The sequence below is a fragment of the Sphaeramia orbicularis genome, chromosome 9, assembly GCF_902148855.1.
Source record: "Sphaeramia orbicularis chromosome 9, fSphaOr1.1, whole genome shotgun sequence".
NCBI lineage: Eukaryota > Metazoa > Chordata > Actinopteri > Kurtiformes > Apogonidae > Sphaeramia > Sphaeramia orbicularis.
The window spans coordinates 50425468-50442342 of NC_043965.1; the positions used below are offsets into that span (position 1 = coordinate 50425468).

The following is a 16875-nucleotide window of genomic DNA, read 5'->3' on the forward strand; positions in this document are numbered from 1 at the left end:
TTGAGGGAATATGCAATTGGCATGCTGACTTCAGGAATCTCCACCAGAGCTTTTGCCTGTGAATTGAATGTTCATTTCTCTACCATAAGCCATCTCCAAAGCTGTTTCAGAGAATTCATGAAGAAGACTGTGTGAGGAAAATGGTGGTCACACCAAATACTGACTGGTTTTCTGAGCCCCCTGGACCACCCAATACAGTAAAACTGCACATTTTAGAGTGGCCTTTTATTGTGGCCAGCCTAAGTCACACCTGTGCAATAATCCTGCTGTCTAATCAGCATCTTGATATGCCACACCTGTGAGGTGGATGGATTATCTCAGCAAAGGACAAAGGAGAAGTGCTCACTAACACAGATTTAGACAAATTTATGAACAATATTTGAGAGAAATAGACCTTTTGTGTACATAGAAAAAGTTTTAGATCTTTGAGTTCAGCTCATGAAAAATGGGAGCAAAAACAAAAGTGTGGCATTTATACTTTTGTTCAGTGTAGATAGATAGATAGATAGATAGATAGATAGATAGATAGATAGATAGATAGATAGATAGATAGATAGATAGATAGATGTTTTTGGTATGAAGCTGCTCCGTGGGCGGTAACAGGTGTGGAGTTTGAGTGGGGTAGGGGTTACCCGCCCTGAGGTGCTGTTGGGAACCCCTGGCCCATAGGTCCAATCAGAGCAATCACAAAAAGCATTAACTGCAACCTGTGTGTAAACCCAAAAACCTGCGCCCAGTTTCAGTTCCATTAAATGCACTGGTTACAAGTGGTAATGCATCACTGTTGGTGTTGAAGTATTACAAAAAACAGTGTAGTGTGAAAGATGGTGCAGACAGACAGACAGACAGGAGAGAAAATATTGTTATGTCTGATGGGTTGTCTGTGCCCTGTCAGCCCATCAGATTATTCTCTATGTGCAGACTCAGTATTGTCCTTTCATTTCTTGACAATCAGGCTGAGTCAGTTTCAAATGACTTTGAATAGTATCTCTTAAATCCCAGTCAAAACTCATGACAGTGTTTAAGTCAACCACTTCCCTTAATTATACCAACTGAGCCTGAAAAGGATCTTTGGCACCTTTTAGAACCTAGAATAGACCTTCTCTTTACAGGTGTTTATTGTTTTTCAGAGATGCATGTTTGTTACTACTGTTAATAGGAGTGACTTAAAATTGTGTTAATGTCACAATAAACTGTTTTGGCTAATGGCTAATGTAGCCAACAGATAGCACAGGACTATCAGTGTTGGAGTCACAAAGTCTGGCACTTTTAATGGACTTCCTTGGTAAACCCAATACCAATGTAAAAAGGTCATGACTTAACTGTAACTGTAACACAGAATGATTTCCCCTGGGATTAATAAAGTATTCAGATTGTGATTCTAAGAAAAACGCCACATTCAGTGCTCATGCATCACCAAAATGAAACATGACTCTTGACTCATCTGTAGGTGGCAGCATTAGACTGAAATTTCTGGATTTTTCTATCAATAAAAACCAGGAGTTAAGGTCAATGCAAATAAAAGACATGCTGGGTGGAAAAAAAAGAATATATAAAAAAAGATAATTCTGGTGCCTGTCATGTAATATGCTACGAGTTGAGTCCAATGTTCACTTCTATTAGATTAATTTAATACATACTAGCATCATTGTACCCATGGTGCCATTGGATGATAGCGCCCTCCCGTGGTGGAACAGTGGCATTGCACCCATACGCCCTCCTGTGCCGCAACATCGGGACGCGCATCGGACACAGAATGTCCATTATAATAGGATTACAATGTAGTCCAGTCATTTTCCACATTCCTAGATCACTCCTTTAATTACTCGTGTCTGATTTCAGTCACTACAGGTGTGTTTTTTTTGTTTTCTTTTTCAGCAAAACTTTCATTTGAAGAAACTTACAAGCATGATTGGATGAAAACAGATTACATAATAAAAGCTCCCTTAAACAATGAATAGATTCTAAACACTAACACCTGCAGGCTTTTGTTTTGTAACGGTCAACTTTGCATATTGCAGTTGTTTTAACATTGAAAATGTGAGCAGCTCAAATGAGGTTTTGTACTAAATTTGACCAATTCTATTTATTAAACAGAAGAAAGTTGAAACCTGCTTCTAATGCAAATGTCCATCAAACAAAGGTGTGTTACAGTCTGTAGCTGAGGTAAATAAAGCCAAGGCCATTATTTGAGGAAATGTGGTAAATTAATATGTTTTTAGGAATGAAGAGTAAAACAGTTTCCAGAAGAGTGATGTATCTGTTGGTGGGTTATAGTGGTCAGATACAGATGGACATGGGTGAAAACAATAACCTGTTCTCCTTTGGTTACAGGATAAATAGTGTTGCAAACTGGTTTGGGTGTAGGATTATAGAAATTAACAGATAAACACAAAGACAACAGTTAAACCCATTTTTATTGGAGTTGATCTCTGATTTGAGGGTATTATGTACATCATTCCACTCGTTGTTTTGAGCAGTTTCTGGGGTGGTGCATCGAAGTCCTGCGGGTCTGTCATATGGCAAAGTCCACTGAGAATAAGAGACATAAAAATAAAAATACAAAAAGCCGCGGGCTGACTGCAACATCACACCCTGGAGAGTGAATGGTCGAGAGCTTGTCGAGTGACAGTGTACACACAGTTTTTCTACCTGTACAATAATAGTGCTACTATTCACATTCATCTGTACAATAGTCATATTTACAGTGATCACATTAGGGAAAGAGCCAGTACCTGAGGAGTTAAATCCATGATTAACTTTACTCATTCACCGTGGTAAAAAGAAGCACACCCAACCAACGGCAGCCGAAACGACACAGGAACCACCCACGTCCAAGATAAGGTGTGAAGCTTTGAAGTGCATTGATTTTACAGTAAATCATATTGGACTTGGAGCAGGTGATTGACAAGGAATTTTTACCATGTGCGGGCTCCATAACAACAGCATCAACATTAGAATACTGCTTGGGCTCTGAACATCAGTCAGTCCTATTGTTTGAGACTGAGTCACTTCTTCAAACAGGTGAAATGTTTTTAAGTTGTTGTTTAGCTTTGACTGAGGTATGCAGCAGACACTTTACAAGATCATTGTGGTTTAAATAAGCCTAGGAGTCACTGCCAAATTGTGAGTGAGTAAACTGTACTCGCAGTTTGTTTGAAAAGAAAACACTCCTCTTCGATATTACAGGTGAGCTGGCACGATTAACACAAAGACAGGAAGCCATAAACTAAATGATGAGTCCATAAGTGTGCCAGCAGCCTTCGTCTTCCCCTACGGCGCTCTCAAAAAACTCACAAACTATACATGAAAACACATTGGCCATTTCAATTTACCATTCGACAGCACAGAAGATAAAACACCATGAATAAACACGTCATACATGTGCAGCATTTCACCCAGAATGAAACGTCAACCAATAAATAAGAACTGAATAAAATTCATTAAATAACAATCATTGTCTCAGTTTAAGATCACTCTTCAAGTGATCCAGTTATAACTTAAAACAGTCACAAGTCCATTTTAAAAATATGTGAAATGCTAGACTTCTGTAAGTCCTCTAATGGCCACTGTTGTTTGGGCAAACAGGCGTCTGCTCACCGCCTGCGCCAATAACCTAACAATTCTGCACAACAGCGGCACAAGTCAAGACTTTTTTACTCTTTGGACCCATCTCTCTGATCGCCCATTGCCCCCAAGAAATCATATCAAAAAGGGAAACTGTTTCAAGTGGAGACTCTCCGTCTCTGTCCAATGTATTTGATCCTACCTGCCTGATGCTACTGTCAGTTTGTTTAGTGAAGAGCAGACGAGCAGGGACTCAACAAGCAGTCATACATGAAGGAGCTTTGGATTTGGTACTTTCCAGCAGCTTTGTGTATCTGTAATCTATGTGTCCGGTTTGAGGATGGATGGAATGCTAAGCCTTGTAGCAGTTGCCCTGCGTGGTTAGCGCCAGCTGGCCGTTGGGCGCCACCTCATTGGCCTCGTCCTCCAGCAGGCCCGACACATCAGCGTTGGGGATGCTGTCGTGGTAGCTGCTGAAGCTGATGTTGTCCTCCTTAAGCTCAATGGTCCAGAAAGGGGCGTTGAGCTTGCGGTTCTGGTACTCCCGGTAAGTGTAGACGCCGCCGACGAAGCCCAGCAACAGCAGGACCACCAGGATGATGACGGCCAGGATGATGATGTTGAACTGCGTCCACGACACTTCGGTCAGGGCGGCTGTGGTGTTGTCCGTGGGGCTGCTCAGGCTGGTCAGCAGAGTCTGCGTGGTGGCGGTGGTGCTCAGCGTTGTGCTCATGTTGCTCCTGGGAGTGGATGATGGGACGCCCCGCACTGTGGCAGAGGTCTGGGTGGTGGTAGTTGAAGATGGGCTTGACGTGGAAGCAACTGTTGTGGTTGTATCTGCTGGTGTGGGAATGAGCCGGGGTGCTGAAGAAAAGGAAAGACAAGGAAAACACAAGTTAAATTAGTCAATTTTTGGACAGCACAACATTTGTGTAAAGGCAACAAAAATGGACAACAGGCTGATATTCAAAGACTATTTACAGAGAGAGGGAGTGGTGGTGAGAGGTGGTGAGATCGACCTGGGAGAGTTTGTGTGTATCTGTGTGTAGGGTCAGACAGGAATGGTTTGGGGATAAAACTCAAGCAATATCCAAACATTCAAATATTGATTTAAATCAATGTACAAAGAAATGGTTATGTCAGAGTACATGGCCGAGGGTAGGACTGGACTGTTACTTGGTGCCCTCAGGGATTGTTACTGTTGTAGTGGTAAAGATGATGGTAATAATGATAATATTAATACTATTATTATTATTATTATTATTATTATTATTATTATTATTATTATTATTATCATCATCATCATCATCATCATCATCATTATTATTGTTATTGTTGGGCAAGTTAATATATAGATTTAATTTGATTGTATCAATATGTTGCAATTATTCTAATGTGATATGATATATTGGTGGTGGTAGTAATAAAAATAATGGTATTGTTGATATAATTGTATTTTGATGGTATAATATATATTGATGTAACAAAAATTATGATGTAAGAGTATAGCTGGAGTATTATATATATATATATATATATATATATATATATATATATATATATATATATATATACATATATATATATGGGATGCACAGGAAATGGAAATGTATATATAGAAATACAGTATATGTATGTGTGTATGTATGTATGTGTGCATGTGTGTATGTATATATGTGTGTGTGCATGTATGTATGCATGTATTCATGTATGTATGTATGTATATCTGTGTAAATATAATTTAAGCCCAAGCTATGATGTACTAATAGTCTGCGGACCATGAAGTGGGAGTAGGACCATAGGTGCACAGGCTTTTTCTTATTCCCTTTCAGACATGACTATTGTCACCATGCTTGTTTGTTGTTGTTGTTGCACATCTGAAATGAACAGTAAAGAAACAAACAAAAAGACATTGATTCCTCCAGTTGTCAGATTGCAATAAAATTGAACACCTGTGGTTTCATTTCTTCGTAGCTGGTATAGGCTTTGTCATCCCCGTGACTCCCCGTGACTCTGTCGAGGACTATGCAGTTTGGAAAATGAATCCATGAATGAATGGTGTCACTTTCATTTTCAAGCATTCTGTTTCTCTAAATATGTGTCCTGGTAAAAACTCCTAGAGAATATCAGTACTCTACTAAAATATCAGTGGTTAAAACACTTCTGTTTTTATACATCACTCCTTCCATGTTTTACTTTCTTTCTTATGCATCTCTCTGTCTTTTATTCCTGTTTACATATATATACATATATATATTTATTTTTTTCTGTTTCTGTAGACGTCAATTGTGGTTGAGGTTTGCAGAAGTAGTTTCCTCATGCTTACGTCATGGGATTCCTGGGTCACACAAGGTTAAGTGTAAGAGAAATGGTTTAAGTAAGTATTTATTCATTCATATTTTGGTTTTCTTTTTCGTAACTTGTTCCATTTTATTTTTTTGTGTGTTTACATGGGTGTGCGTGCGGGTGGGTAATACAGGAAATTTAACAAAAACCTTTCTGACATTTCTTTTTTTTCCCCCCTTCTCTTTACATATTTGTCACAATCAATAAATATATGATCAAACTGCCCATAAAAACATCAGCACTTTAATAAAACACAATAAATCACTCTAATGTTGCTATTCAACCCATGAATACTGGGTGACTTGTGGAACTTAAGTAGTGTATTGTTAAAAAGATTTCACTCTCACTAATGTTTTTCTTTGACTGCGTAATCTCATTACAATGTGCAATTATTATAGAGTATATGGCCCTCAGCAAGGTGTAAAACATGTTGTAATACTTCATACTTTGCTCTTTTACATATATTATCTGTACTTACTTTGTTCTGTTTCTACAGACTGCAACTTTATAAATTTATTTTTCTCCTTTTTTTTTCCAGTGTTGGCCTTTCAAGGCAAAGGCCTTCTCTGCTGGCCTAAACATCATCAGAAAAACTGGCCCACATTTACAACCTAAATTCTAATATTTGTTCCGTGAAACCATAAAAATGTATTCCCAATAAACTATTCTCTTCATTTCTTAGCATTTCTCTTAGCTGCACTGCTTCCAATACGTGTATGTGGATGTAAGATATTTGGTCCAATCAGATTTAAGTCTCTGTGTTGCCAGGGCTAATCTAATCGGTCCTGGGTCTTCAAAATCAGTAGTGAAGGCTCATGGAACTTAAACTGTATTGTATCGGCCAGAGCAGTACAGAAAACAGAGTGGCGACACTTCCATAGACTCCCACTGTAAAAAATGGCAGACGAAATATGGACCTACTTCCGAGTTATGGAGGTGCCAATAGTTCCAAACCTTGAGTATGGCGGCATCAGAACATATTCATTTCTATTGCTGCTGATCTAACAACTCCAGAGCTAAGTTAATAAAATATCAGCATCTTCCAAATTATCAAGTGTATTTCCTGTATTAGCGGACATTTATGTTGTAAATTCTGTTTTCTTTGGTATGTGTTAGCGTTTGTGTAAATTTATACAACCGTTATGTTGGATTTTCAGCTGTAGCCCGATAGTTTGCTAGCTTGACTGGTCCAGCTGTTGAGACATAACTACTATAACTACAAATTATGGGGTTTCTAAGGTAAGGTAACGTTGTTGTTGTGTTGAACTTGGTGGTGTTCACTTAAGTTTGTCAGCTGAGGTCATGTGCTAATTAGTGTCATTTACTGTGGGTAGAAATATGGGTCCACTTTGCCAGTTATTTTATTCTATTTGTAATTCATTAATGTTTCATAATGGCATGTGATGCGTGTAAGTAGTTTTGTTTGTCCTGTGTGGTTCCGTGAACCTACTTGCTGTAGTTACGAAGCTAAAGGGCGAACTCTATGCTAAGAAGCAATGAGCTCGTGATCAGCATCTGTCAAGCTACTCACAAACAAGGGCGCTATCATTTTCAATAGCAAGTAGCCCGATGTTTGCTAAATGCAGTCCTTTCAACCCTTGCTCAACCCCACTACTCAAAAGTATAACTGACACAAACATACATACAGTAGTGCAACAACAGTTGGAAATATACTTGTGTGTGGTTTATTTTGATATTTACCATGCAATGATGCACTCGCTGCTGACTGTCCCATAGAAGAACATGACAGTGTGCGGTTTGTTTGGAACTGCTGAGGCTTACATGAACCACCTGATCACTGTAGAGGCGACATCGAAGCGTGTCACAAAACTCTTTCTTTATGGCTCTGGCATCGAGACTGTTTCTTTAACCAATCCGATTTTAATTTCGCCTCACAGGGCCAGCTAGCTGGTTCCAATGTCGTCAACATTTATCCGTCCTCTGATTGCATGGTGAGAGCTAAATTATTATTTGCTATAACTTTGGCAATATTCTCTCCGATTCATGCCAATAACGCTCATTTAGCTGAATTGAATTGAACTATTAATGCATTTGAGGTAGATTTTTTAATGTCCACATTGGCTGACGGAGGAGAGGAAAACGATTTGGTCTTGGACATACTTAAAAATTCCAGAAAAGCTGGACATTGTGAGGAGGGGTCGGCCAACACCGACGTTAGCTAGCTTATCAAACGGACATTCTCTACCCTCAACAGAATAGAAACCAGGAATACAACTGGACAGAGACTCTCAGCCTTGGCCTCCATGGACATAAAAAAAGACTTAACTGAAACACACAGATCACCTCTATGAAAGAGGCAGGGAAGGTTTTTCTGCGCAAAGAAAGGAGGTTGGATTTGTATATAAATAATGAGCATCTCTGATCTCTGATGAGTAGGATCTGATGTTTTTGATGTAAATGTATGTTTTCTCCTGTCATTAAATAAATATTGATTGTGAACCGCTCCAGATGATCTACTTGCTACAGTTGTGGTTGTAGTGTAGGTTTGGAGTTGTCTGAACTGGGTTTACAGCTTTAGTAAGAATGGGATTCACACTCAATACGCCAAATGTGTCTCTCTCTCTGTCTTCAATGCCACACCTTGTTATTTTGTGTTTTTTTGTATAGTATTGATGGTTTATATAATTGTGACATCATAGTGTTGGTATTAAGTCGAGTAAGTCCCCACTGAAGGCCCAGGTACCAAATGCATGGCCGGCCACTGATTTTTATATATATATAATTTTAATACTTTTATATTTCTTAATTTGATCCTTTAATTATTTTGACTCTTACTTTAAAACACTGTAAATGTCCTCATTGTGGGACTAATAAAGAATTATCTAATCTCATCATGCCTTGTCTTTGTCTTTTCTTATGTACTGTATCGTTATAAAGAAAGTAATGAAGAAAAAATGGATATCTTGAGATGCAAAAATACAAAAGGAGTAGATCACTAAAGCAAGATGAACCATTAGTTTGGAAAAGTTGCATTTAGATTGTGTTGATTGTGTAGAAAGATGAAAAATTTGTTGTAAAGATATTTAAGTAACTGATATTTGGCAGAGTGAATAACTGCTTTGTGTTTGTCATGTGAGGGCCTCAGGGTTAACCGTCTGTTGTTAAGAGTGTCTGCTTTTGCTTCTTGAAGGCTGCATTAAATATGATTCATTACCTGGATCGGCTGGAGTTACAAACTCTGAAACTCACTTGTCTGTGGATCATGTGGAATAACTGTGGGTGTTTGTTTTATTCTGGGAGTCAATAAAATATATTAAAAGCAGAAAAAAGTTAATAAAAGTCCTGATGTTACTGAAACCTAATTAAGTGATCCACACATTCAGTAATAAAGGACAACAAGGTGGATCTACGAGAAAACTCTGCAGACTGGTAATTGGGTCTCCTTAAGTTGAGCGGAAAAATAGACTGTGTACCTGAAAGTGTTTATGATAAGATCTGATAATAAATGTCATAGGAGGATGTTTAACTCGTATAAGTCTGTTTGCATGTACAAAACCAAACAGATGGGAATCTCAGTTTATGGAGTTGAACTGAACTGATTTACAAAAACATATAAAAAGAAAAAACATTTATATATCAGTGAAGAGAAAAAGAATAAAAAGATCGTGAAGACTGTAAGGAAGGGACAAGTAATAGGTTTTTCTTTTTCCTGCTCCTTCAGTCTCTGAAAATATAGTTTGGGTTATAATGTATTAACTGTTTGTGAAGTTGTCTTTGGGATTTACAAACTGAACTGAAGTAAATTAAACTTCTGGGAAACACTCTTGATAATAACCTGTTCTGGCTGAAAAACATTGGTGCAACAATGTAAATAAAATGGAGAAAACAGTTTGAGTTGAGGTTCAATGATACAACACTTGCATTTTCTGTCTCACTTTAAGTTGTCTAAAACATTAAAATCACTATAAATCTAATCTAATCTAATCTCATTTATGTGCTTTTCAAGTGTGCTTAAATCAGTTTAAGAAGGTGGATATGACATTATAGTACAGAAATACAAGATCAAATTTGGCTGCAGAAAATTCATCTAGATAAAAAAAAAAAGATGATGAAAGAGTTGATGTTTAACTCTTGCTATATGTATGTCAATTTTGATGATAATCCTTATAATTAAACTGCTAGTAAATATACTTATTTTCTCACATCTTGGTTATTGCTACATTATATGGGTGAATGTCAAAAAAAAAAAAAAAAATCCAATTGAAGGGTTCCTACAAGATTCTACAAGTCAAATTTAAGACATTTTAAGACCTTTTTAAGACTACTTAGAACAGAATTGAGAGTCTATTTCACAACCTATTTCACGGTCATATTGGCAAAACATTTGTGACTTCTAGAATTTAGGAAAATGTATTTATTTACTCCAACAAATTGAATTCCCATCGTTCCGAGTCGTTTCTCACCCAGGGCTCCAAAGTTAGCGATAACTGATTCCTAATTTCAATTGTCAGGTTGGAACAGGTGGAACTGAGTCGACTAACGTTACTTTCTTTGCAGCTTGGACATTTAACAGACACATATAAAAACAATACAGCCATCAAGTTTATGACAATATAATTTAAGACCTACCATATCAAATTTAATTCAATTTAAATACTTTTTTTGAGGTATTAAATAAAGATTTGTAAATTCAAGACTTTTAAGACCTCTTCAGACCCCGCAGGAACCCTGATTTAGTTCAGAACAATGTTAATTAGCATGATTTATTGCACTTCTGCTCACAAAAGTCAAGCGAAACCCAATTAGTTTTTTATTTTAAAAATTTCCTTAAATCAGTAAAGGAAATCTGCAAATTAGAAAACAAAACACCTAAAAGAATAATAAAAAAAAACTACCCAGCGGTTACAATCCAGAAAGACTAGAAGTGTTGAGGGGAGATCTATGAGAAGGAGCCAAAACAACAGACAATAAGAGCCCACCGGCCACATTATTAGGTACACCAAGTACCACCAAGGTGTACCTAACAAAGTGGCCGATGAGTGTAATGGATGCCTAAGCAGAGTAACTAGTGACACCTTGTGGCAGCAACATAAAAAAGTCAATGTAGTGTCACTTAATGTCACATAATGAATGTCACAATATACGACTATTGAACTTCAACTAAGGCTCTTCAGCTGACACATTCAGTAATGCACTCCTTACGCAAGTTCTGGTTTACAATACGGCAGAGATAAGAGCAATAAAAACGTCATTCAGGAAACAAAAATCCTAAACGTTAACTGAAGGATTATAGACTGAATAAAACAATGACCATAAAAACTTATAAACTTATAAAACAAAAGATCATTAGGAATACTTAAAGCATCTAAACTAGAAGGCAGCTAGAGGCAAAATATGGTGAAAAATAGATGTTTTTGTGCCTGCTATTCCATGGGAGTAAATCACAAATCTGTAAGCAACAAGTCAGTCTCCAGTCTGAATGACATCAATAATCAGTGAATCAATCAGTAAATCAATCAGTCAATCAATCAACCAACCAATCTATCAAATTTTATTTATATAGCCAAATCATAACTAAAGTTATCTCATGACACTTTACATATCGAGTTGGTCAAAACCAGACTCTAAGCCAATTTACAGAAACCCAACAGAATCCTCCAGGAGCAAACACTCTCGTCCCAGCAAATCCTGGGTGTCTGTTGTGAAAATCGAGCAAAATGAGTCAGGGACAGGTGACGAATTAAGTTAAATGAACTCAAATGAAACCACTGATCACAATCACAAATGAAAAATAACAGCAAGTGGCACACTGAAATGAAAACTTAACCTTATAGATGTAAATGTCTCCAGAGTGAAAACAGAAGTCGTTGGCCCAATCCCAATTCACCCCTTGGCCCTCCCCCTTACCCCTACCCCTTGGCCCTTGCACTTGGCACTACCCCTTGACATGGAGTTGCAAGGGGTAGGGGTTGAAAATTCCCCAGTGAAATGAGACAACCCTTCCAGATCTGTTATATCATCAGCAGTCATCGATGCTGCTATAAACAGATGCAACCACTTTGTTTCCTAAAGAATTCCCCATGCCGTCAGCAGCTGTAACCACCCCTGTTCCATGTGCTGTGGGCATCTTTTCGCGGCTATCAACCACAAACTACAGAAATGAGGTCTACAATATTTAAACAGCATAAAGCGGACGTTCAAATGATTAAGCTGTTTATGAAGAAAATTCGTACATTTGTGTATTTCTGTCACCACACCGCTACAATTTTTTACTGTGTTTACCTCCATCTTGCCGATGATTTGAATAGAATTATGGGAGATTTCTCCTACCCCTCTGTTTGTAGTGTGGTTCTGAAATATCTCAGTTTTGAGGGCCAAACAGTCCTCCCCCTTAGCCCTTCCCCTCCGACTCATCGAGAATCAGGACACCCCTACCCCTTCATGTGAATGCGCAAAACAAATGGGTAGGGGCAAGGGGGAGGGGCTAAGGGGTGAACTGGGATTAGGCCGTTGTTTTTGTGAGTTTCTTCATGCAAACAAAGATTAAATCACTGAAAATGAACTGAATAACAACCAAAACCACATACACCACTAACAGTGGTGGAATGTGCTAAATTATTTTTATAGTTTACTGCACAATGAACATTTGGACTTCTGACACTTTTAACTACATTTGGCATTCTCTGCAGTGTAGGAAGTCCTTTTTGTTCCAATTCTGTCCAATTTCAATAAGTTGTTTTTTTTTTTTTGTTTTCTACATTGAACATCAAACTCCTGTGTCATGTCTGTGTTTATTTTTTCAAGACCCGGCTATAGTTGGAAAAAAAATGTACTCTTGCCCTATTTTATAAGGTTCTATCGCAGCATTGCTCTCCTTGGATATTTTTGTTTTTTTCTCTTTTTTTCATAATGATCCATGATTCTTAGGTTACCAAAGAAACCTTCATTTTCTGGTGCAAATCTTGAAAAACATTCGAATGTTGTCCCATGTTATCGTACATATTACTGTTATATCTTCATCATTCCACCATCTGAATCCAACGTCACTGGTTCCTGCTTTAACTTCAGGAACCAGGGCAGATGAAATTAATATTAGAGGTTTTCACAATTTACTCCACATACTCTATGTTTAACTGATAATTGAATTACTATATCCCTTGTTCCCTTAATTATCTAATGTTGCATGGATTTAGCCATTTTACGCTCTGATTTCTATGTTATGTACATACTAAATTCTCAACCTGACCCATCATCTCTTGCCCAAATAAATCCACATCTCAATCTCTTTTGGCAACAAATTCACTCAATGACCTTAATTTTCAAATCTTTATCTTAAGCACTTGTCCTTCTAATTCTTTTATCTCACTCTATTATGGTTTTCTCTGTCCTATTATTGGTTTATGGACCATCTGAAGCACTTTGAACTGAACTAATCTTTATGAAAAGTTCAATATAAATAAAGCTTCAACCTGTTATCTGCTCCTCTGAGTGACCTGCAGTGCTTCTCATCCTTATTAATAGTATGAAGTGTCTTTGTAAAATAAAGGAATCACACAGAGCTAATATTATGCTGGTCTGGAATAGAGGGAATTTTATTTGTAAATGATTGATTACTGATAAACCCACTCATAAATGCTCAGTAATGTGTGCCTTATCAGACAGTGAATGTGATGAGACTGTTTACTGGTTGATCAAATTCATCTCAAAGCTGTAAATCTTCAAATTCCTCAGGGGACTTCTGGTAAATAATCACTCCACTACACATGAGTTCCAGTAAAAATTCAACACTACAGCTTTAACCCTTTCAATATCCTGTTCATGGGATGTTATCTGTTTCTAGATTCTTCATCCCTTTTTTTTTTTGGTCATGAAACACATGAAATTCATATATTTGTAAACCAAACATTACACATATTTCTTGCACAAAAACATATGGTTTCCATTTACATCATGTACTTTGGTCTAATAATTATTCCACATGGTGGCCATTCTCAACCAGTGAGACTCAGATCATTAATAGGTCTGACGGGGCCATCTAGTGGCGAGAGGCAGGAGTGATGCTGCAAAACTGACTCAAAAACCGGGAGAAGAAATGGGGAAAAAAAGAACAATTGAGTGAAAAAAATGGTTAAAGGGGGACATTCTTGGGACTAAAACCATCCAGAATTAAAAAACGAAAAAAAAATTTAAACAGAATAAAAGATTTAATCAATGGGTATTCAGATCTTTCGGCAAAAATACTGACATACTGTGAAAAGTACTGTCCAAAAGTCTTTGCAGAGATGTCATGGGCCAGAGGTGACATGAAGATGGATTTATTTTTATTCTCTTTATTAACATGCAACAAGAAAAATACATTTAGCATATATTCAGTATTAAAAATACAAAGAAATTACAACTAAATGGCCGAACATTGGTTTTCAGTGTGATTTCTTTAACTTGGAGTATCTTTGATCGCCCGTCTTAAAATTTTCTGAATTAATCTGGTCATATATTATACTATTGATTGTTGAATTGGTGTTATGACTTGGGTGCCCTTTTACAGTTTTCTCTATCCAGCTGATACCATGCAGCTTCTAAAATATTTCTATTTTTTCCTGAATGCTATATTTCAATGGTATTTACATGTTTCCCTGTATATTGTACTGCTGTGTTCAAAATAATAGCAGTGTGTTTAAAAGCATGAATAAAGCTCAAAATCCTTATAATAGTTTTTATTTCCATGCATTTGGAACACTGCACATTATATTCTAAATCAAAACATGAAGAAAAATGCATATTTTTTAAAATTACTTTACAGAACATGAAGAAAAATTTATATTAAGCTGTTCAAAAAAACAGCAGTGTCTGCATTTTTCTTTACAAACTCAAATATTTACTGCATAAGCTGAAAAATCTTTAGGATTTCGCATTCCTGTGAATCAATAAATTAATATTTAGTTGTATAACACCTGTTTCTAAGAACTGCTCCACATCTGTGTTGCATGGAGTCAACCAGCCTCTGGCACCTGTGAATGGGTATTCCAGATAATCTGACAACATTCCACAATTCCTCTGCATTTGTTGGTTTTGCTCCAGCAACAGCATTTTTGATGTCACCCCACAAGTTTTCTATTGGAGTAAGGTCCGGGGATTCCCTAACTTTAATTTTGGAAAGTCTGGAACCAAGATGCGGCTCGCTTACGGGTGTGTTTGGGGTGGTTGTCTTGTTGAAACACCCATTTCAAGGGCATTTCCTCTCCAGCATAAGGCAACATGACCTCCTCAAGTATTTTGACATATGATGACACGATCCCTGGTATGCGATAAATAGGCCCAACACCATAGTACGACAAACATCCCCATATCATAATGCTTGCACCACCATGTTTCACAGTCTTCAGAGTGGGCTGTGGCTTGAAGTCAGTGTCTGACAGATCCAAAAAGAGCGATCTTACTTTCATCAGTCCACAAAATGTTTCTCCATTTCTCTTTAGGTCAGCTGATGTGTTCTTTGGTAAATTGTATCCTCTTCAGGACAGGTCTGTTTTTAACAGTGGGACTTTGTGGGGACTTCTTGGTGATAGATTAGCTTCACATTGGTGTCTTCTAATTGTCACAGTACTCACGGGTAACTTCAGACAGTCTTTGATCTCCCTGGAGCTGATTATTGGCCGAGTCTTTGCCACTCGGCCTATTCTTCGATCCGTTCAAATGGTAGTCTTCTGTTTTCTTCCACATCTCTCTGGTTTTGCTTTCCATTTTAAAGCATTTGAGATAATTTTAGCTGAGCAGCCTATCATTTTCTGCACTTCTTGATACATTTTCCCCTCTCCAATTAACGTTTTAATCAAAGTAAGTTGTTCTTCTGAACAATGTCTGGATTGACCCATTTTTATCAGGTTTTCAGAGAGAAATGCCTGTTTAACATGTGCTGGCTTCTTCCTTCAATAAGGGCCACCTAATTCACACCTGTTTTTTCACAGAATGAATGACCTCATTAATTGAACTCCACACTGCTATTATTTTGAACACACCCCTTTCAATCAATTATTCAATTCCACAGATTCAGGAGCATGCATGTCATGAATGTTGGGTCTATTGGTTTTCTATGTCTCTACTACACCTACACTGGTGAATTGTTTACCATGTAGTAATAGAATTGAACAGTAATTGATCTGGTTAGTCATGTTGAACTGCTATTATTTTGAACGCAACTGTATGTATGGACATGACAACTGTATTAAAACAACAACTCTAACAGTATTCGGAGACTTTTGCACAGCAATGCAAAGGCTGAAATATTTTTGATACAGTAGATTGAAATGTGTTAAAATTTCAATATGATGCAGGAGCTTTACTGTCATTGTTGAACCTGATGGTTTTATAGGCGAGTAAAATTATCCTAAATAGACTGAAATTTTTAAAACTGTGAACTAATTTATGTAGGTAGTTATGTTTATACCATAATGTGCTCATTTAATTATGCAAAAAAATTAAAAAGCGATGAATTGTTTTTTCACTTTTAGCTTTGTAACAATCCCTTCAATGTAATGTACAAAACAGTTTGCAAAACTGATGTGAGAGACAGTAAAAGACCCCCCCCCTCCCCCGACAAGGATCAATCTTCTGTATCGGTTGCTTTTACAGATCCCGATCCAGCTAAAATGTTGACATCGGAGCCGATATCCGATCCTAATATCAGATCGGTGCAACCCTACCACGGGCCTTTGACCAAAGCATCAGTAAGTGACCTGATGGGAAGAGAACCACTAGAAACAACTTTTAGAGCCAAAGAAAATGACAAAGTGATAAAAGCTACAAGCTCGTTGTTTTCTTCACTGGCCACAGCTCTAAATGAAAAGAAAGGAGTTTGATGCTGAAATGGCAACGTTTCTTTGATTCTGAGCCTCATGAAGGTATAGAGTTATTATGTGATGTTATTGTCTTTGCTAAGTTGCTGTTTGTTGATCCACAGTTCAAACTAAACTGTGACAGTTCTGACCTTATTTGTGCAGTTCT

The 16875-nt window shown here is 37.4% G+C and overlaps 1 protein-coding gene across 1 annotated transcript in view; it reads right to left on the bottom strand.

Annotated features, from left to right (window-relative positions):
* Positions 1–2399: 2399 nt before the first annotated feature.
* si:ch211-158d24.2 (multiple epidermal growth factor-like domains protein 9) overlaps positions 2400–16875 on the bottom strand; it is a 69874-nt gene continuing 55398 nt past the window's right edge. Inside the window, exon 6 of the mRNA XM_030143096.1 lies at positions 2400–4431. Within this exon, the coding sequence (XP_029998956.1) occupies positions 3920–4431 (512 nt within the window). The 3' untranslated portion in view covers positions 2400–3919. The remainder of the gene's footprint in view (positions 4432–16875) is intronic.